The 21,468-nt window shown below is 41.7% G+C and overlaps 1 protein-coding gene across 15 annotated transcripts in view; it reads left to right on the forward strand.

Moving 5' to 3' along the window:
* PLEKHA7 (pleckstrin homology domain containing A7) overlaps nt 1-21,468 on the forward strand; it is a 249,007-nt gene that overhangs the window by 196,449 nt on the left and 31,090 nt on the right. For 11 of the 15 annotated variants that reach the window (XM_074275170.1, XM_074275166.1, XM_074275165.1 and 8 more), the window contains 5 exons: nt 2,729-3,208; nt 10,609-11,137; nt 13,134-13,220; nt 13,657-13,776; nt 18,169-18,222. In XM_074275170.1, the coding sequence (XP_074131271.1) occupies nt 2,729-3,208; nt 10,609-11,137; nt 13,134-13,220; nt 13,657-13,776; nt 18,169-18,222 (1,270 nt within the window). The remainder of the gene's footprint in view (nt 1-2,728; nt 3,209-10,608; nt 11,138-13,133; nt 13,221-13,656; nt 13,777-18,168; nt 18,223-21,468) is intronic. The other 4 variants (XM_074275168.1, XM_074275179.1, XM_074275172.1 and 1 more) reach the window with 2 other exon arrangements.

Consider the following 21,468-nt stretch of genomic DNA (forward strand, 5'->3'; position numbering starts at 1 on the left):
ATTTTGGGGTTTTCTTAGCAAAGTTACATTTCCTTCGCCGGCTCATTTTAAGATAAGAAAATGGAGGCAAACAGTGTTAAGATGACTTGCTCAGAGTCACACAGCTAATAAGTGTCTGAGGCCAGATTTGAACTCAGGAAGATGAGCCTTCCTGGCTCTGAGCCCAGTGCTCTATCCTAGCTGCCGCCTGGCTCTAACTGTTAGGAGGTATTTCCTTATCTTTACCCCAGATCACTCAACAGCTCCTCTTCCTCCTTCTGCCTTCTGGGGCAAAATCTACTCTGTTCCACCCAACAACCCCTCAGATACCTGAAGAGGTCTGCTAAATCGTAAGCTCCTTGAGGTCAGAATCTGCCTTTTGTGCACAGTGTCTGGCACATAGTAAGCCCTTAATAAATATTGATCGATTGTTTATAGTATATTTTATATATATGTATATATATATGTGTGTGTATATATATATATATATATATATATATATATAGTATTAGTATATATAGTATGTATGTATATGTGGGTGTATATATATAGTATAAAGAGTAAACTATTTGGTTGAGCCGGGAGTGTGCTCTAGAAATAGATTACTCATCCCGAGCTTCCTGGGGAGGTGAGATGTGACCTGGGCTCCACAGGATGTGTGGAGCTTGAATAGGTGGGGGGATAAGAAGGAGCCCTTTCAGCTCTTCTTCATCAATTTTATTGAATCCTAAAACTCTTAAACTGACACTGAAAATAGTTGTTCACCCAGAGCTACTAGTCACTTCAGCCTATTGCCTGGCACCCCCGGGGCAATCTGGCCCATTTTACAAGCTGCCTCTTCTTTTTTGGAGGGGGATGGGCTGATGGATTGTCAATTTGTATTTTCAGAGCTGTCATGACATCCAGTGTTAATTTAGAACCAGACAGTAGAAAAGGTGGCAGATAGGTTACTCCTTGGCCCCAAGGGGCCTGCTCTATTTAACTCCAGGGAAAAGAATAAATCAACACTGGGCTTCTCCTCTAGCTGCTTTTTTCCTCAAATGTTAAAGGCTGATTAAAGTGACCTCTTCTGGCTTAGGGCTCATATAAGTTTAAACAAAAACCAACCAAACAAAAACACAGTATATCCCAAGCTTAGAAGACCTGGATTTCTTTTCCCTGCAATTTATTAACACAAATCTGAGAAATGTGAATATATCTCATCTATGGTCTTGACTCTTAGGAGCTGGGGATTGCTTCTAAATGCTCCCTGCCACAATCCACCAAGGCTAAGCTGATTTAAATTACACAACATCTGCCCCTTCTCCCTGGAGCTCATCATAAGCTTTCTAAGGATTTCAATAGCATCTATGTTATCATTATTATTGTTGTTATTATTATTAGGTAGCATTTATTTAATGCAAATTTTAAGGTTTGCAAAGTACTTTACAAATATCTCATTTTATCCGCACAACAACCCTTGGCTATAGGAGTTATCCTTAGCTCCATTTTACAGCAGAGGGAAAATAGGAGTAACTTGCATAGCCAGGAAGTGGGTGGCTAGATTTGAAGTCTTTCTGAGTTTGGACTCAAGTCTTTCCACTTTGCTACCATGTACATGGCACCCTTTCCTCCTCCTTCTCTTTTAATGCCTGATGTTTATATAACTCTTAAAGGTTTGCATACATTATCTCATTTAATCCTTGCAGCATATTCCCCCTTTCCCATTTTATAGGTGAGAAAACTGAGGTTTGCAAAAGTTAGGTTCTTTGCCTATAGTTACACAGTGTGTTAGGGATGACATCTGAATTCAGATCTCTCCTGATTCCACACCAATATTCTTTCTAACTGCTCTGTGAGGAGGGGTATGTGTGTATGTGTGTGCAGATTCATTTACTGTCTCTATTAATAGACTGGGAAGAAAGAAATTTCATTCTGATCAGAAAAATCTCCATTGCTGGAATGGTCCTGAAAAATGGAAAGAGATTGTAATATTTGGAAGTTGATTCATCCCCCGGAGCCAGTGATTTCAAGAGAAAAAGGAGTTTCCAGGAGGCTTTCCTAAAACTTCTGTTATTGTTTCATAGAGTTATAGACTCTATAGACTTAGAGTTCCAACTCCCATTTGAAAAAAATGAACCCCCTCTATATGTCACCTAGTCTCAAGCTTGGGGAGTTCGCCATCTTCCAAGGAAGCCGGTTTGCTTGTTGAATAATTGATTGTCAATAAACCATTCCTTAGACTTGTAGAAATCATAGATTTAGAGTTGGGACCTTAAGGGTCATTTTGTCTATGAGGAAATCAAACTTAAGCAGATTGCCTGTAGTCAGAGAAGTGTGAAATGGCCAAGTCTTTGGATTCCAAAACTAGCCGTCCTTCCACCACATCACTGCCTCTGCTAAATTGAGTTAAAGTTAATTTGTCTCTGTGTGACTTCTAGTCACTGACCCTATTTTTGGAAGTAGCTTTTAAAAATCTCCTCCCCTCCCTGTTTTACAAATGGGGAACAAGGACTGCTTGTCACAGGTGGATGCATGTAGTTCATGCACAACAGAAATGTAAAATACAAACAATTTACTGGCACCAGGGGCTTGACATTGAGCCACAACTGGAAGGGTAGCTTTTAAATGAGGGCACTCTGCAGGTATTGTCAGTGGGCATTCAGCCACGACTTCGGACGGCTGGACCCTCTGGAGCTGGGCCCAGTTCTGGCCACCCCTGGCCTTCTGACCCCACGTGTACTGAGACCGTTTTGTGCTATCATTGTAGGGATGCCGAGAGGACAGAGCGGCAAGCTGTCCCACAAGCCAACCATACAGACCCCTGTCAAGAGTGTGGCCGCATGGGCCCTGGACATACCAGGGACTGCTCCCAGCGAGCCCCCAATGATGCCTTTGGCTTTGACAGGCCTGAGCAAGACGATGAGGAACGCTACGGCTTCCAAAGGGACCCTCTGGAGGGGAAGCGGGAAAGGGGGAAGTCCAAGTCCCCCTACCCAGCCGCTGAGGCAGACTTTGTGGACTTACCCAGTGGTCCCAGGGCTCAGTCAGCCCAGCCTCAGCCAATGGAGAGGAACGGCATGGTTCCTGGTTCCTTTGGTGGGGGCTCTGGGCTTGGGGAGCAGAATGGTACTGGTGGGTATAAGAGGGTAATCCATCCCCGAACCAACCCCGAAAAACATGCCCAGAGGAGGAGTAACATGGCGCAGGTGGAGAACTGGGTGAAGGTACAGAAAGGAGACGGCAAAAGGTCAGTAAAAGACCAGGGCTTTGAGCCATGGTCTCCCCACCCCAACCCCCGGCCAACAAACCCAGCTCGGAGGCTGATTCCCCAGCCAGCAGCCTCTCACTGTAAGCCTGGAGGGCTGCAAATGTCTCGTTCATCCTGCCATCCCAAGGCACTGCCTTGGGATATCCAGGAAATATTGGAAGCCCTTAAAGTAAATACTGTCCCTTTTTTCATTATCAGCATGGAAAGAAGGAAATGTCTCTTCCGTATTGACATTAAACCTTCATCCCTTCACTCAGCCTCTTTTTAATTAATTCAGAGAACCGTATAACACTTGAGATTTTGGAAATGTCCCCTCCGACGCTTGTATTTAATTAGAAGGTATTTCCAAATTCGAGGAATTCTGGGTCACCTTGTCTCTCTTTCCATCCCCAAAGTTGAGAGGTTACAGGTCCGTCTATGTTTGAACTGTGAATGGATGACACCTTTCTCCCAGGCAATTAAAGCTGGGAGTTCTTAACCTTTTTGATTGACATGGATGTCTCCCTTGGGAAGTCTGGTGAAACCTATTGTCAGAATAATGTTTTTAAATGTGTAAGATAAAAATGCATGAGATTACAAAGAAAACCCATTATTTTAACATAAAAGTTAGCCCCCCCCCCCAATTTTTGTTTTAAGTTTCCAGATCCTAGCTTTGAGAATTTCTGATTCTTTGTTATATGGGATGGCTCTCCTGGAGTGAAAAGTAGGCAGAAAAGTAGGGGAAATTTCAGCAATGAAAAAACAAAATATATCAATAAAAATGTATTTAAAAGAAATAAAAATGCCTGATTAGGTCAGGTCTTTCCAATCAAACGGACGTCTTAAATATTATTGATATCCTTTGCATCATCATTTCCAAATATATTTCACCTCTAAACACTCCCCATGGAACCATCTCTTGTAACAAAGAAAAAAAAAGGAATAAAAGGAGTCCAGCTATGCAGAGTCTCACTCTATGTCACAGCCTGCAAAGGAGGGAGATGGGGGGTGTTTTCTACTGTCCTTTTGGGGGCCAAGCTCGAGCATTGTAATTGCACAGCTTTTGGTTTCATTTCTGCTTTTGTTTTTTGTCAAACGGACTTCCAAAAACAAGTGAAGAAAGAAAAAGCAGAAAATGTGGCCATTGTTCATTCACACAGCAGCCCACGAGCCCCCCGGGGGTGCGGAGGCTGGTGTGCTGGTATTGGAAATGAATAACGTTCTAAATAGGAATCCTTGAATTTCCATGTTCACAAGCCCCGTCTCCTCTGCTTCTGCTCATTGGAGATGGTGGAGCTCCTTGGTAAAGGGAGCATACTGGAGGGTCATGTATGAGTGCCCGTTGGTGGTCTCAGCCAGTGGGCCAGGAGTTTATCTCAGAGACTGCAGGTGCCAGGGGCGGGTAAGTTATAGTCTGGGTACAAAACTCACTTAGGATGCCTGAGTTGTTGGGAAATAGATGCAAGAAGGAGGAACGCTATCAGATTGTTTGTGTTTTTGTTTTTTCCAAAATAGATGTTTTTTCCTTCTTCTTTTTTTTTTTTTCCTTTATATTGCTGCCAGGGGCCGCTGGGCTGCTGACTTGTTCTTCTCTCAAGTCGTATTTCTTATTGAAGTTGAAAAGACTTGAGTCTGTCTAGTGTCTTAAGGGGAAAAGGGATTCCTGCTTATGGACTGATTTGGGGACTGACAGCAGCTTGGAGGAGGGAGAGCTAGAGAGAAGATGGAAGGCTTAGATCAGATCCTGGCATTGATATTTATTAGCTGTGTGACCTTGCACAAGTCTATTAGCCCTTTGAACATCAGTTTTCCCATCTAGAATAAGGGGTGGTTGAGCCAACTGATCTCTGAGGCCCTTGTCAGATTTTACTTCCTATATTTAGCTGCTAAAGAGAGGATGGTTTGACTTTCCCAGATCCTGTTCTGACTAGTGCCATTCTGTTGACTTGTCTTACCACTTTGTTCAGTATTTTCTTTATCGTGTGTTTATCCTCATAGAATTTCAGAACCAGAGGAACCCCAGAGGTCAGCTAGTTTAACCTCCCACCTCATGAAGGACTCCCTTCTGGGGCTTTCTCAATCAGCTTCTGTTAGTACACAGCCTGACACATGGGGGGAATTTGTTGGAACAAAGAGGAATTGATTTCCTAGAAACTTGCCCCAGGTGGTTCAGCAGACTGAGCCCCTGCAGCCCAGCTCTGATTCTCCATGAAGCAGATTCAGGAGCTGAGACCAGGGCCAGGTGGATGAAACCCTTGCCCTCCCCCTCACATAGAGAACCCGAGAGTTTTAGTGTCCACATCTTGCCAAAGGCCTGCTGGGCCGCAGAACCAGTTTTAATTCATCATGAGCATCCAGGCTTCTCTTACAGCTTAGAAAAAAGTGGGTATTCATTTGTGTCCAGCCCCTTCCTCCCTTGTTGCTACCTGCCTACCTTAATGATCAGAGCTGCTGCTGATAAAGCAAGAGATGCTTTGGCCGGAGGACAAACGACAGAGGCCCTTCCTCGCCTTGGCCACACCTGCCTGGTCCATTTAGAATTATCTGTATGTACTTCTCCCATTGGTTTCCTTCACTGCCACGATGGCTCCTCTCATCTCTGGCACCAGGGCTCGTGCCCCTATAACTCGTGCTCTGAACTCATGGGGAAAATTCTCTAGAGAAAAGCCAGAGGAAGAAGTGTCTGGGGGATAAAAGAAACTCACACCGACTCAGCCTAGTTTTTTCTGAATAGGAAAGTGGGAAGGCATCAGACATACTTCCCACACTTCCCAGTTGTCTCCAGGGGCTGAAAGAATGACGATTAACAAAAGTCTGGGTTAACAAATTTCTCTGTGTGGGAAACATACCAGTAGTGGGCAGGTCATTTTGGCATCTTTTGGGGGCTGGTGTTAAGGAGCTCCAGCCCTGCTTCCCTTCATCCACCCACCAACCACCTGCCGGAAAGGTGCCTTCCATAGTGTTATTTGGGGGGAATGAAATTCCACTCTTTGTTAAACAGCATAGCACACCATCTAGTGGTAAGAAGCTGAGCTCAGCAGAAAAGACAAGTCCCCCTGGTTAATGCTTATAAAGTACTCTAAGGTTTGCTGAACTCTTGACAAAATTGGAACCTCACAGTAATCCTGGGATTGACTGATTGAATGTAGAGGCTATTATTATCCTATTTTACAGATAACAAAATCAAGTTTGAGAGAGGGTGACTTGTCTAGGGTCACATAGCTGCTAAATATCTAAGATAAAATTTGAACTCAAGATCTTAACAATGTCAAGTCCAGTGTTCTACCTCTTTGCCATCTTGCTACCTCTCAACCTCCATATCTTTTTTTATTTTTACATTTAATTTTTTGTTCAGTTAGCAAAAATCTCCCTCCCCAATAAAAAGAAAAGAAAGCAATAAATAAACATTCAAGCAAAATAAGCATCGATGATGTGCAAATAAAATATAACTCAGTCCGCACCTTGAGTCCATCCTCTCTCTGCCAATCAACTAGCATTTATTAAGTACCTACTATGTGCCAATCACTCTGCCAAATATTGGGGAGACAAATTTCTTCTTAAGTTTTCTGTACTGGTTCATCACTTTCTTCTGGAATACCCTGATCGCAAAGAACTCACAGTGCAGTGAGATTATCGAGAGTTAGGCAGCATGTTTCATCCTGAGCCCTCTAGCATGCTGTCAGCCCTCATGTCTTATCAGTTAGGTTAGCTAGATTCTCACCCTCTCTTCCTCTCGGAGCCTGTGAGCCTCATTTATTGGTGAGTAAGGGAATAGGTGATCCTATCCACAATCTTTTTTTAATTGCTTCAATTCTAAGCATTATGGTATAAGCCTTAGGTTTGAGGCTGTATCAGCACTAAGAATCAGTAGGATAGATACTATTTTTGAGCTTGCCTGATAAAGAATTTGGCATCTTGGATGTCCTGTAACCTTGCCTTATAGATAAGTTTTAAGGTTCTGAAAAGTTTTTCATTGACTTTTTCTTTCTTTGCTCTTTTCTCTTTCATTGACTATTCTCTAGATTTGTTTACAGTGATTTTTTTACTTCCATTCATCATTGCATTTATTAACTCAAATAACCTTAAATTTGGAAGGAATCTTGGAGGTCATCCATCCCAAACTGAATCTCATCTGCAATGAGTAGTCATCTGCCCTTGAACAGCAGTTCACTAGTTTGTAATATGGTTAATTCTACTGTTGATTGCCAGAAAATTCTTCCTTTTGTTGAACTATAATCTGCCTAAATTGTTGAGCTAAGGAGTGCTGTGGTTAGACCTATCCATGAGAACTAATTTTTTTTTTTCAGGCAATTGGGGTTAAGTGAGTTGCCCAGGACCACACAGCCAGGAAGTTTTAAGTGTCTGAGGTCAGATTTGAACTCAGGTCCTGCTGATTTCAAGGCTGGTGCTCTATCCACTGCACCACCTAGCTCCCCCTTCCTGAGGACTATTAATTTGGGTTGAGCAAGTAAAAATGGAAATTAGAAGCAGGAAGACCATTTAGGAGTCTCTTATAAAAATATGGGAGAGAGGTAATGAAGACTTGAACTAAAATGATGTCCAAGAGGATGGCAGGAAAAAGAGATAATGTGGAAAGAGAGCTGCCACTGATTAGTTATGAGGGATGAGAAAAAAGGAAGAATCCAGGATGAAGCTAAGGTTTCAAATCTGGGTAATTGGAAGGATGGAGGGGCTATCAAAAGACAGAGGGGAATTTGGAGAAGGGATGACTTAGGGAAGAAATATGAGTTCAATTTTTAGATATCTTGAATTTGTAGAACATGTAGGTAGATGTGTCCAAGAGATAATATGTTACTGAAATTCAAGAGAAATTGGGAATAGATGTATAGATTTAGAAGTTGACTATATAGATATGATTATTATATAGAGTGGGCAGGTAAGAAGAAGTGATAGTCCACTACAGGAAACCTGAAAAGGAATCGGTCAGATAGGTAGGAAAACGAGCAAAAAGGGATAATTGTAGCGAAAGCCTATGGAGGAAAGGGTGTCTAGATAGGGGGGTAGATATTAAAGTTGCAGACAAGTTAGGAAGGATATGGACTGGGTGGGTGGAGGGGTGGGGGGAGATTCTGCATTTCATTTAAGTGATGCAGGATATGTCAGATTTCAAGAGTTTGAAATGAATATAGGAACTGAGAAAATCAGTGTAGATAACTCTTACTTTGTTTGACTATGAAAGGGAAAAGAGATATAGGCAGATAGCTTTAAGAAATGGCCGTGGTTTTGAAAAGATGTGGGATGTTTGTGGGTAGTGGGAAAGAAGTAGTAGATAAAGAGAGATAGAATAGGAAAAATCAAGAGGGAAACTCTTAGAAGAGATAAGGGATTACAGGAGAAACACAAGTAGAAGGATTAGCCAGGAGAAGGAAAAGGAAAAAGAAAGAATCAATTAAGGAAAGATAAAAAGGATTGGCATGGACCAGTGAGAGTCCACTTGAGATTGGTCACAAATTTATTGTGAATTCAGTCATCCTGGTTGTGGGACTTTCTCTAGCTTTGGAGTAGGAATAGAGAAGGCAGATGGTAGGGAAAACCAAGGGTTGGGGTTTGATAAGGTGAAAGATGCCAAAAGTGAATTGGGGCAAGGGACTTGAGGGTAGCCAGTAGTGTAATACTTGAACTGGTCAATATGAAATCAGACTTGTGAAGTGATGGAAGTGGGAAGAAACACAACAATGATGGACTGGGAGAATAGAGAAAAATAGAAAACTGGTGATCCTAATGAGAACAAAGAAGAGATTTTTAGGAAGAATGAGGCAGAGGGAGAAATTGCAAGGTAGCAGGTTGTGGTCAAAGAGGAATTCCGGGATTCTTATTCATGGAGATAGATTGACTATAGGCAATGGCTGGATCAGGTCTATGATCATTCTTCTATACAGCTGAGGTGGAATAAAGATGGCGGTTATGAGAGTTTAAAAGTTTGAACTGGGAGGCTAGGTGATTCAAGAAAATTTTCACTTATGTTGCAGGTGCTAAGTACTAGGGCAGAGATAAGACTATCAAAAGAGGCTCTTTAGAAAATGTGTTTCACCTAGGTCTTGAAGAGTATCTGGAATTTCTTGAAGAATAAAAATTTTGATAGGGCGAGATGGAAAGAGCATACACAAAACAGTGAGGTGATAGGTTTGGATAAAGGAGATCGCACATTTAAGAGGAAGAGAGAAAAGAAAATTATATAGGCCAGGTCTCAGAGAGTTTAGAGTTCCAGGTTAGACTTTCCACTCCACTCCCCATTCTTTATGTCACTGGGAGCCACTTAAGGATTTTGAGCAGAAGAGTGATGTCAATGAAGCCATAATTGAGGAAGATTACTCTAGTGGTCTAGATTAGAAAGGAGAGACTAGGAATAGGGAGACCAATTTGGAGACTATTATAATAGTTCAAATGAGAGATGATTAGGACTTGAATTAGGATAGTGGCAGTAGGAGTGGAAAGGAGTATATGAATTCAAAAGAAATAATAAGAATAATTCATCACTTTATGTTTTGATTTATCCACCATCTCACATTGAGGGGAGGCTGTCTAACTAAAAGATTCAACAGGGAGGTGAAGATGTAAAACTGGCACCAGGAGGAGAATGCCTGTAAGAGATTTTGGAATAACAAGATGACATCATCCTTATTTCACATGGCTTCTTTTTATCTAGTGAGGACTCCTTATGCCTCCATGAGATCATCCTGTCCTCTTCTTCTCCCATCGGGACCACTCCATTTCTCAGTCATGTTCCCTTCTCTTCTTGGCCTTCCAAAAATCCTTCTCGGTCTTGAAGGCCCATTTCCAGTCTCTCCTGATTTCATGAGGTTATCTCTTGATTCCTCCTTCCCCACCCATTAAAATGATCTCTCCTTTCTCAAACCTTTTTATTGAGGATAATTATTCTTTTTCTCCTTCTTTCATATTACATTTTACCTTGTAACATACTTGTGTGTAGATCTGTATGTATGTGTACACATACACACAAAAATTTACTATCTTTTATTGGTGCTTTGTCTATAGTAGGTGCTTAGCAAATGTTTATTTTATGATTGGAGAGAGAGATTTGGCCCATAGCAGGTGTTTAATAAATGTGTATTTTATAGAATTGGAGAGAGAAATTTTACTCATAGTAGGTGTTTAATAAATGTTTATTTTATCAAATTGGAGAGACAGGTTTTAGAGTAGCTTCTAAAGGCTAAAGAAGTGACCATAGGTTTAGGATTTTAATCATTGCTAAAATTTTGATCTGCAGGACTGGATTCTTAACCTGCAAGACTGTATAAGGATGAAACAACACTGGTGGACATGCCTTTGTTTGGTTATTTCTCTCTGTTTTCCTCCAAGCCTGCTGATTGACAGCTGTGATAAAGTTGACTGACAAGCCCCTTCTCTCTTCTCTTCAGCCTTGTCTCAGACCAGATACGATTCCTCCAGCAGGGTCCTGGCCAATCCCTGTCTTTCTCAGAGAACTACCAGACCTTGCCCAAGAACACCCGCCATTCCTCGGGCAGTTCCCCACCTCCACTCCGCAACTTACCTAGTGATTACAAATATGCCCAGGACCGAGCCAGCCACCTAAAGATGTCCAATGAGGAGCGCCGGGCGCATCGGGATGGCACTGTATGGCAACTATATGAATGGCAACAGAGGCAGCAGTTCAAACATGGGAACCCTACGGCCCCCATCTATGCAGGCTCCCCAGAGTTTACTGACCAAGGCCGGAGCAAGAGCATGCTGGAGGTGCCTCGATCGATCTCCGTGCCACCCTCTCCATCAGACATCCCTCCCCTAGGCCCGCCCCGGCTCTTTCCAACACGGAGACCCCACACGCCAGCTGAGCGGGTCACCGTAAAACCACTGGAACAGAGGAGAAGTGTGGACATTTCCCTAGGGGGATCCCCCAGGAAGGTCCGGGGCCACCACACTCTTAAGGTGAGAGCAGGGAAATCTCTAAACAACCTACAGCCCCCCATTCAATATTCTCTCCCTTTTAATGTATATTATTTATTTAATGTATATATTTCTCTTATGGATTGTGGACACTGAAAAAATAGTGTCTACACCAGTGGTCCTCAAACTTTTTAAATAGGGGGGCCAGTTCACTGCCCCTCAGACTGTGAACTATAGTTAAAAACAAAAGCTCACCCTCTGTCTCCGCCCCTCAGCCCATTTGCCATAACCCAGCCGGCGGCATAAACATCCTCAATGGGCCAGGCCATAGTTTGAGAACCCCTGGTCTACACCATACTATTGTGGTTACTTAGCCTTGAATAAATTAATAACTTCTTCAAGCCCCACTTTCATTATCTATAAATGGGGATAATTTGTAATTGTTTCATTTATACTTTTTTTGTGTAGATATAATGTATAGATTGTCTCCTCTCGTAGAATGTAAGCGTCTTGAGGGCAAGGACTGTTTTTGGCTTTATATCGCTAGTGTCTAGCACACTGCCTGACACATAGTAGCTTTTAATGAATGCTTGTTGATTTTATGATGTTTTTTTTTCCTATTTCATGAGCTTGTTTTGAGGATGAAATAAAATCACATGTGATTTCAGTCAGCCATTCAATTAATCAACAAGTACTTATTAGGTGCTTACTGGGTGCTAAACTTTAGAGATAAAAATAAAGGCAAAAGGCAGCCCCTGCTCTCAGAGAGTCCAACTGGGGAGACAGCATGCAAACAGCTATAGATAAGGTAGTTGAAGATAATCAATAGAAGGTTTGAGGGAAATTCTTAGAAGAAGCAGGCAGTGGGATGGAGGCATTTGACTTGGGATCTGAAGTTCTAAAGATTCTGCATCAGATACTTATTGGCGTGGTCATCACGTAATGCAGTGGAGTTTCCTTTTCTCTAAAATTATGATGAATAGCATCTATCTTCCAGGGCTGCTGGGACTCCCAAAAGAGATAATCTGAGTAAAGCATTTTGGACGTCTTAAAATGCCATATAATGGCAAGCTATTATTAGTAGTAATATTAACAACATACTTCAAGGATCTACCATTTATCAGTTGAGTTACCATTTATCGATTGAGTTACTCCCTTCACCAGTGTAGATTGCAGCCCTTCCAGGACTCACTAAACTAAGTCCCTGGTTGAATTTTTCATGCCCCTGCAGAAAATCTATTTTTATACTGAGCCAAGCTGGTCTGCAGACCCTGGAAGAGCCGTTTACCTCCAGGCCTATGTTGAGATCTTTCCTTCTCTCTAAGCCCTTCTCGTGCTTGCATTTCCCTGGTAGCGCCTCCAGAACCTCTGTCCTTAGGGAGCCATTTTTGGAGAAGGTCAGCACAGCTCTTCTGTGTGAACATCATTGTTGTTTCTGTACTTATCTCATTCATCTTTGGTGAAGTTCCACTACAATTGATCCTGGGACAAGTGACTATCCTGCTGTTATCTAACGTTGTTTGAACTGTCGCAGAGATAGATAAAAATAGCAACTTTTTGTAGAGGCTTATGATTAACATTAACCATGATCCTATCATAGGCTTGTGTAGCTCTCTTGTCCTTCCAATCTACTATTCCATTTTCTCATCACAGCAGACCTGTGATATGTCTACTACTATCATGATTATCTACATTTTCTAGATGAAGAAAACTGAGTTCCAGAGAGGAGAAATTGATTTTCCAAGGGTAGGAGATAAGCTAGAAAGTGTTGGGTTCAAATCATCCCTATGATTTTGACAATCTGGATGACTCTGGAAAAGTCTTTAATTATCTCTGACCCTTACTTTCTTCATTGTAAAATGAGGAGGTAGGACTGAATGGTTCCTTCCAGCAGTGAGCTTTTCCTCTTGGGAATCCCTGTCTCCCTTAACGCTTAATCTCATGCTGCCTCGTTTTGCCCTTGCCCAGAGAGTAACATTACATTTTTCCTATGGCTGGGATTGCTCTATGTGTGATTCCCCGATCTTTCCTTCTGCAGAACTCCTCCCATGTGGACAGACGCTCCATGCCCTCCATGGGGTATATGACACACACAGTTAGTGCTCCCAGTTTACATGGAAAGTCGGTGAGTAGCCATGAGTGGGGCCAAGCTGTTTGGGGAGTGGGTGTGTCGGTGGGAAGTGATGTTGTTGGTGGGTGGAGAGGAGGGAGAATTGCAAAATTATATTGAATTCTCTCCCAGGCAGTTTCTTAAAAGCTTGTGATATTTTGTGGCCACATGTTTATCTTTCTGTGGCTCTAACTCTTACAAGTTGCCATTAATGTGGACTCTCTGGTCATGTGCATTATCTGATGGTTTTGACCCTCACATTGGGCTTCAGGCAGCCTCTTTATCTGCTCTTGCACTCATCTGGGCTAAAAGGTAGAATTAATGGAATAACTGCTTAGTGGCGTCCAGTGCTGTGATTCTCTGGCACCCGCGGTGGAGAGCGTGATTACGGTGATTCTCACTGCATGCAGATGGCTAATTTCCTCTTTACAATGTGTCTACATACCTGCAGCCTGAAGAGTTAACATTACTTCTCATTCGATTAAGGAGACATCAGGCTAAGTTGGCTAGTGTGCGAAATTACACAATCGCCCAATTACTACAACATGAGCCAACAATTCCCACCTACCAGGTCAGCTGCTGATGGGCCCCACATACTCCGTGCATTATCTTGTGGGGATGCACCCGGGAGCTGGGAAACGCCATGCTTGCAGCCCATGCTCTCTTTTGGCAGCCTCCAGATCTGCTTTGCTTTCTGGCTTGTCCACTCACTCACTGTCCTTTCCTCCATCTCCTTTTAGTGTCATAAAGCGCTAGCTATTCTCGTTATTGCCTGGCTTCCCAGTGGTTCTGGCACAAATCCAGCCACAGGGGAAGGGGGCTGCATGCAGGGTTGGGGGAGCTGGGTGCTGCTTCTAGTTGAATGGAATGGCTAGCATCCTGGAGCCTTGGCAATGTAGGGACATCGTTGAGTCCCTGAGGGCTGCTGTTGCCACCAGTGCCCCAGGGCCTTTGGAGAAAGCCCAGCTGAGAAGATTAGGAGGCACTGGTGCCACACAGACTAATAGTCCCTCCGCTCGGCTGGTAAGGGGTAGCCTGTGTCCCCTCCCATGGCTTGAATTGCTCATAGAGGCACCTCAAGTGGCTTTCTAGCACATATCTCATCAGCCTGTGCCCAGGCAGGAAAGGAATCAGTTGTAAGAGGCTGTTGTCATTCTCTAAATTCTTTGATTGAACTAGTTGCTCTTTAAAGTATTTCCCAACTCTAAAGGTCATAGGCCCTGGAAAGACTTCAGGGGCCATTTAAATATACCCCAACCCCCTCATTTTATAAAGGAGAAAGCATGTACAGGGAGCAAAGTCTCATAGGTAATGGAAGAGTCTGAACTCAAGCTCTTTTGGCTTCAAAGCCCATGTTGTGTCCATGTGATCAAGATGAGAAGTTATCTCACAGAACCATACATAGACTTCTAGAAAGGTTGAGGTAGCAAGGGTCTGGTCCTGCCATTTGTCTGCTAAGATATCCAGGCACCAGAGAAGGGAAGAAGTCATTTGCATAGGGTTGCACAGTAAAAAAATGAGAGCTCTTGGTCTCCTGATGGATCTCCCCACCCTCCTATCTGTATAGGATTTTAAGGCACAGTATAATGCGATAAGGATAGAATCCATTTAACTGTTCCATCCTTCCTTTCCTCATGATAAGAACCAAATGTTTTGGGGAAATAAGAAGTAAAACATGATTTAGGATGATGGATGTAAATTTTTAAATATGGGCTAAATTTGAGTGTTGTTTTTTTTTTTTTAAAGAGTAGCCAAAATTGGCAATTGTCAATGCTGTAAAATTACCCATGCATAGATCTTGTAAATAAAAAGCTATAATAAAAAATAAATAAATTTAAAAAAATAATAAAGAGTAGCCAAAGAGTAGCACCCTTTTCTCCTGCTGCTATGTCTTTTTTTGTGGAGCTAAGCCTTACCAAAAGGTCAGCCTTTCAGCTGATCAGTGGAAAATCCTGTTTCTAGAAGAAAACAATAGCTAGGTATAAAGCTGATGCCAAGGGGTAGGGACAGAAAAAGCATCCGAGGGAGCCTGGACTATGCTGCTTAGTGTCTGAAACTCTGAATAGGACAAAGATTCATTAGCCACTGAGTGTGTCCCTCTTGTTCCCTGCGATGGGGACATGGGGGCCTCCTAAAGCCATCTTAGCATTATCTCCTCTCTTCTTTCAAGTCCTTGATCTGTGGCCCCAAACAGCTCCTTAGCTTTCCCCCAGGTCCTCCTGTGTGTTTGGAAGGTTTTATTTATCACAAGGACAGCTAATGTAGTTCTGTGCGCCCAAGGGTTCCTCCTTAGTTGTTCTCTGCTCAACCGTTCTCTGTGTCTGGCTGCAAAGAATGTAGAGGCTGAGATTTCTATTAAGTTCTCTCACGTCCTCACCCGCCCTTGCTGTGGCTGCTGGGAGATGACTGTTTTCACCAGTTATCAGAAATCAAAGTACCTTTTCTTCAATTCAGAGGATGACAGTTCTTCCTGTTCCTGATAATTCTATCAGTGAGTGAGGCTGACTTTTGCAGATGCCACTGGGTTTTATTTAGGCTCTAGCAGATAAGTCTGGCGGGGGCAGATTTCCTGGGTCTAGCTATTGACACAATGCCCAGGCTCCGTGCTGAGCAGCAGAATGGGTATTGTACAAGGGACTTCTTGAAGCTTTGGAGGAATGATTATTCTAGAAGCCTGAGCCTAGGCAAGGATCTTTGGAGGCAGCTAGCCCACCCTCTTGCTCTTCAGACAAGAATAGGCCCAAACCATTGAGTAGGTTATTTTCTATTGTGCCTCATCCCGAAAGTTTGTGAATATGAATATAGTATTTATATAACATTTTTAAGGTTTTCAAAGCTCTTTACAAATATTACCTCATTTGATTTCCATACCAATCCTAGGAAGTATCCTATCATTATTCCCATTTTGCAGATGAGGAAACCAAGGCAGAGGTTAAGTGACTTGCCCAGGATGAATTTGAATTTAGGTATTTCTGACAGTAGTTTCAGTGCTATATCCACTGGGGCACCTAGATGTTTCTAACATTTGTTATGGGTCTAATTATGGATCAAATAAGGATACAGATATAAAAGTGAAATCTATCTAGCCACCTACTTAGGGGGTGGAGTGGGAGAAAGAGAATAGGAAGATAGACTGAAAGAGAGGGAGTCTCCACTATTAAGAGCTTACAGGCTCCTTGGAGGAATACATAATCATAGAATAACAAATAGAAGGCTCTAGGATTGTGGACCACAAAGACTAGTCCAGTGCCTTCATTTTACAGGAGAGAAAACTAAGGTTTGTGTAATTGAGGCTAAATGATTTGTCCAAGTCACATAAGTTAGAAGTGCGATTTTTAATCTAGGTCTGTCTCCATAGATGTTTATAGATATTTGTATTCGTTCTTATTTGGGTTTGGGGATAAGAACTGGGGGAATCAGTAAAAAGTTGGAGGGAGTTGCTTGAGCTGAACCCTAAAGACAAATAGGGGTCCAGAAAGTAGTGATGAGGAGAGAAAGCCTGTGCATCAATACCAAGGTAGTAATAGATGCAATGTTTAGTACTAGGAATAGTGGATACTCTGGTTTGCCTGGAGTGTTCCAGAGGAAGTAATGTGTGATCTGTCAGGCTTTATCCTAGAAGAAGTGGGAAGCCACTGAAATTCAGTAAAGGAAGTAACAGCTTCAGACTTGTGCTATAGGAATATCAGTTTGGCAAGTGTCTGAAAGATGTGCTGGGAAAGTGAAGGACTGGATATAGGGAGATTAATTAGGAGTATTACAATAGCTCAGGAGAGAGGTGCAGAGATTCCAGACTAAGTTGTTTATAGTGTAAATGGAGAAAAGGGGATAGATAGGAGAAATATAGAGAAAGTTGAATGATTAAAACTTGGTAACACATTGGATATGGGGAATGTATAAGAGTGAAGAATCATAGGTTGCAAACCTGTATGCCTGAAAAAAGCCCAGGGTTCTCTGGGTTTGAATTGAGATCCAGAGACCAGTGACTGAACTGGACTGAAGATGGGGATGGATAGGGGTAGGGTCCAGATTAAGACCTGTAATTAATCTAGGATAATGAAAGCAAGGTAACCCAGAATCCACTATCCTGTCTCTCAAGACATCTAGTTTCTCTAGGGAGTGAGGGTCCCAATGGCACTGCTGCCACCAGAGGAGTTGTGAAAGAGAGGGAGACAGGGAGAATTCTATTTGTCTATAGAGAGTGGGCTTAGATGGAAGGAGAGGAAGGTGAGACAGATCAGCCTTCAGTTTAGATACCTTTAGGTCATGGACTTTTGATGTTCAAGTTATGTACATAGAAAGTGGCTTCCATAGCTTTAAAGTTTGCAGAGTACTTTAACAGATATTATCTCATTCAAGCCTCACAATCATCATTGTGCTATTATTTGCCCCCCTTTTACAGAAGGGGAAACTGAGGCTCATAGATGTCAAGTCAAGTGACTTGCCTGTGTTTCCATTGCTAGTAAGCGTCAGAAGAGGGATCTGAAGCCCAAGTTTGCTGAATCCAAGTTCACCATGTTATCCACTTATGTTTCAAGTTCACTGCTAACGTTTATCAGAATGATCAGCCAGGTGGACACTTTTCTTCTCTGAGATAGCTCTTCAGTTTTGTCCCAGGATAATTGACAGCTAGAGAGTATTGGGAGAGCTCCTTTTGGATATTGGCTTCACATCCCTCTGTGACTGAAAATGCATAAGTGATATGTGGCAGTCCCCCCCTTTTCTCATGGACATCTCCCATTGGATCATGTCTCTAGTGCTTTGCTGCCGGAGAGACGTGCTGCTTCTGTTGTGATGGATTTCTCTCATTTCTTTGTTAACATGTGCAATGTGGCCGAGTCATCCACGAAGCCTTGACCTGTTGCTGTTGCTGCTGCTCCTGTTGCTGCTGCTGCTTAATAAAGGATGTAAGAAAATCTTTGGTGAATAACTGATATTTTTTTCTCTCTGTGCTCCCTTGAAGGCTGATGACACCTACCTTCAGCTGAAGAAAGACCTGGAGTATCTGGACCTAAAGGTGAGCAGACTTGGAACCTACTTCACTTACTCTCTTCCTTGTCCTCCTCAACTGCATCTTCCTACCCTGTAGGCTGCCAGCCTCAGTAGACTTAAAAGGTAAAGAGAAGAGCAAATTGTTTCATATTTAGATTTATCTTGTTTAGAAGCAACATAGGAGAGTTTTTTGTTTTTTGTTTTAAAGAGAGAGGTGTGACTTTCGTTTACACGGACAATCACTTAATGTCTCTGAGGCTCATTTTGCTCACCTGTAAAATGGAACTAACAATCCTTTCATTCCCCATTTAACAAATCATATTTAAGGAAAAACTATGTTCTTGCTATTCCTATTGAGAAGTCTGCTTATGATTCAGAAAGTGGAAGTTTATTGGTCTGACTTGTGATTGCTTTGGAATGGGAACTCCCAGTGTGGAAACTCCTTTCATTCAATGCAGATTAGTAACCCATCTGTAACTTTCAGAGAATTGTTTTAGGGGCATTGAGAGATTAAGTCCATAGTCACAGAGTCAAAATGTTTTGGGAACAGAATGGGTCCCTTGGATAAGGATTAATTATAGAACTTCTTTGGTGACCACACAGCTGGGTTGTTTTTTTGTTGTTGTTTTTTAATCTTGGACTGATGGGAGTTTAATTTTTGCATATGTGTTATCCAACATTACTCTTTTTATCTAGTGGTGTCCAGGGACTTATTTCCAATTATCCTCAGGCCCTGAGTGGTTTTAAGTGTTGGAACAGCTCAGGAAGGTTGATAAGAGTGATAATTGTTTAAGATTGAGTCTAAGACTTTCCCAGTGACTCCCTTCTCTCAGTAAATAGATTCTGGTCTCTTCTCTGGTGACATTCTTTTACCCTTTTATGTTTGATTTTAAATAGGTCTATATAGTCCTGAGATAGGATTAAAGTAGTGCTGAGAGCATCCCATGCTGAGGAGGGGGAGTTTGCTCAGCTCCTCACAGCAGCCCAGCCTCCAGGCTCCTACTGTGAAAAGCATGACTTATAATCACTCTAAGAAGGAAGAACTCTAATGAATAATGTGAGCATAAAGGTTTAGGACCCAGGTAGTACTAATCACACACACACACACACACACACACCACTCTCCCCAAGGGTTTATTCTAGGAATTTGTGTAACAGGAGATGTGACCTAGCAGGTGACCTGAGACTTTAAAGGTGCAAGGCTTTCAAGGAATCTCTAAGTCCATGGAAACGGAGCTTTGAACACTAGGGAAGGGATGGCTTGCCTGTAACCAATCATTGTCTTACTGAGTGCCTGCTATGAGTCTAGCAAAGTCTTCAGGCTTATGAGAATTTTAAGGGAAGGTAAAGTCAGCATCCTAAGGAGTTTTGTTATTTGTTTGTAAAAACAAAACTTAAAATAGAAGATATAAGACGATGTATAGTTTAGTTTTATAGTACGTGGCATAGAAAATGTGCTGAAAATGCTAAAGGGCCTGGAGCAGGCAGAGCTGGAGAAGGTGAGAGAAAGGTGAGATGAAGAATCTTTGTTGTCTGGAGTAGTTGAGGAAAGATTTGTAGAAAGGTGGCATTTACTCCTTGAAAAACATATAAAGCATTGAGTAGGGTCTTGCTATGTGCCAGTCATTGTGTTAAGCACTGAGAATACAAATACAAGCAAGTAAAGAAAGCTTTCAGGGACTTATTCTAGTGAGGGAAGATAAAAATGGTTTGGAATTTGTGAGAGAGTTCTCAATGTGCTTCCCAAGAGGTGGTGTAAGGTTCACTTCTTGAGGTCATCTACATTTTTCTATAACACTCCCAATAAAGGTTTCTTTACACCAATGGACTTAAACTCAAATAGAAAGTGGGGCAGCATATTGACTTAGAAAACTATAAGTTTACATTATTTATGTTGCATTTTTATTTATTTTTTTAAAAATACGTCTCAATTACATTTTAATATAGTTTAAGTCTCACTGGGAGCTTGGTCTGTGAACCATGAGGTTGACACCATTGTTCTAGATTCTGCTGAAATATTTTTAAGGAAAATTGTCCTACTTTTGGATAGCTAACTAAAAAAAAAATGTGACATTGAGTTCTGCAACTTCCTTCAGTTTTGCATTTTGGGGCCAAATAAAATATGGTCTAATCCTTACCGTAACCCCAACCCTGAATGCACCTTTCTGATCCTTCAGGAGTTTTCACATCTTTACTCCCCACCCCAACTCTTCACATTTTTTCTTCTCCAGGTTATCTATTCAATTATTCCTTCATTTTATCTTTCAATTATTCCTCATAAGGACATGATATCAAGGCCCTTTGCCATATGATTGCCCACTTCTTTAATTATAAAGTTTAATGCCATGTGATTATAAAGTCACATGGGGTCAAGTCAGTAAGCATTTATTAACATCCTTCTTATATGCCAGGCATTATACTAAGCATTGATGATACAAATAAAGACAAAAAACAGTCCCTGCCCCAGAAGCTTACAATTTAAAGATATGCAAAATGAAGACAGCCATGTACAAACAAGATATATATAGGATAAATTGGAAGTCATCTCAGATAATCACTGTGGTTTGTGTAGCATTTTCCTTTTCATTTTTCCCAATACAAATTTTCCTGTTTCCTTTTTTCTATTTAGTGCTAATGGGGTTAATATTGGCCATTATGGAATGTCATTGGGAATAATGTACATGTCTCTAGTAGGAATGGGATGTTTTCCACCCCACTTCCCTAATATTTTTCTGTTCTTTAAGTTACAGTCATTGAAGAGTGGACAGTATCCTAATATAACCTGCAATCATTGCTTGCCTCCCCTCTGCCACTTACCTCCTAGTAATCATCCACTGCTCTGCTTGCCCTTTGTCTTTTCTAAAAAGGAGGGAGATCAGGGAGTCAGCAATTATTTACTGCTAGATAATAATTATAGTAATAGCACTAATCTCTTACATTGTGGTTTCTGAACTTTAAACAGCAACACCCTCTGCCTTAAAAACAAAACAAAACAAAACAAAAAAAAAACCTCACCCTTTTCCATAAGAAAATCTATGGAATTTCCTTAATGTGTAATTAATTCAAATAAAATTAATAATTTTTCATCTTTGATAACAAATTTTAAATATACAATAAAGATAAAATAGCATGCATAGCTATTTATTTGACAAAAATCTTTTATGTTTTTCACATTTGTAAAAACAATCATAATAGTAACACAATTAATAAGAAAGATGACCTTAGGGTGCTTTTTTAGCAAAGAATTTCTTAGTATATGATGTCATTGATA

This window comes from Sminthopsis crassicaudata, chromosome 6, assembly GCF_048593235.1.
Source record: "Sminthopsis crassicaudata isolate SCR6 chromosome 6, ASM4859323v1, whole genome shotgun sequence".
In the NCBI taxonomy this organism is placed as follows: Eukaryota; Metazoa; Chordata; class Mammalia; order Dasyuromorphia; family Dasyuridae; genus Sminthopsis; species Sminthopsis crassicaudata.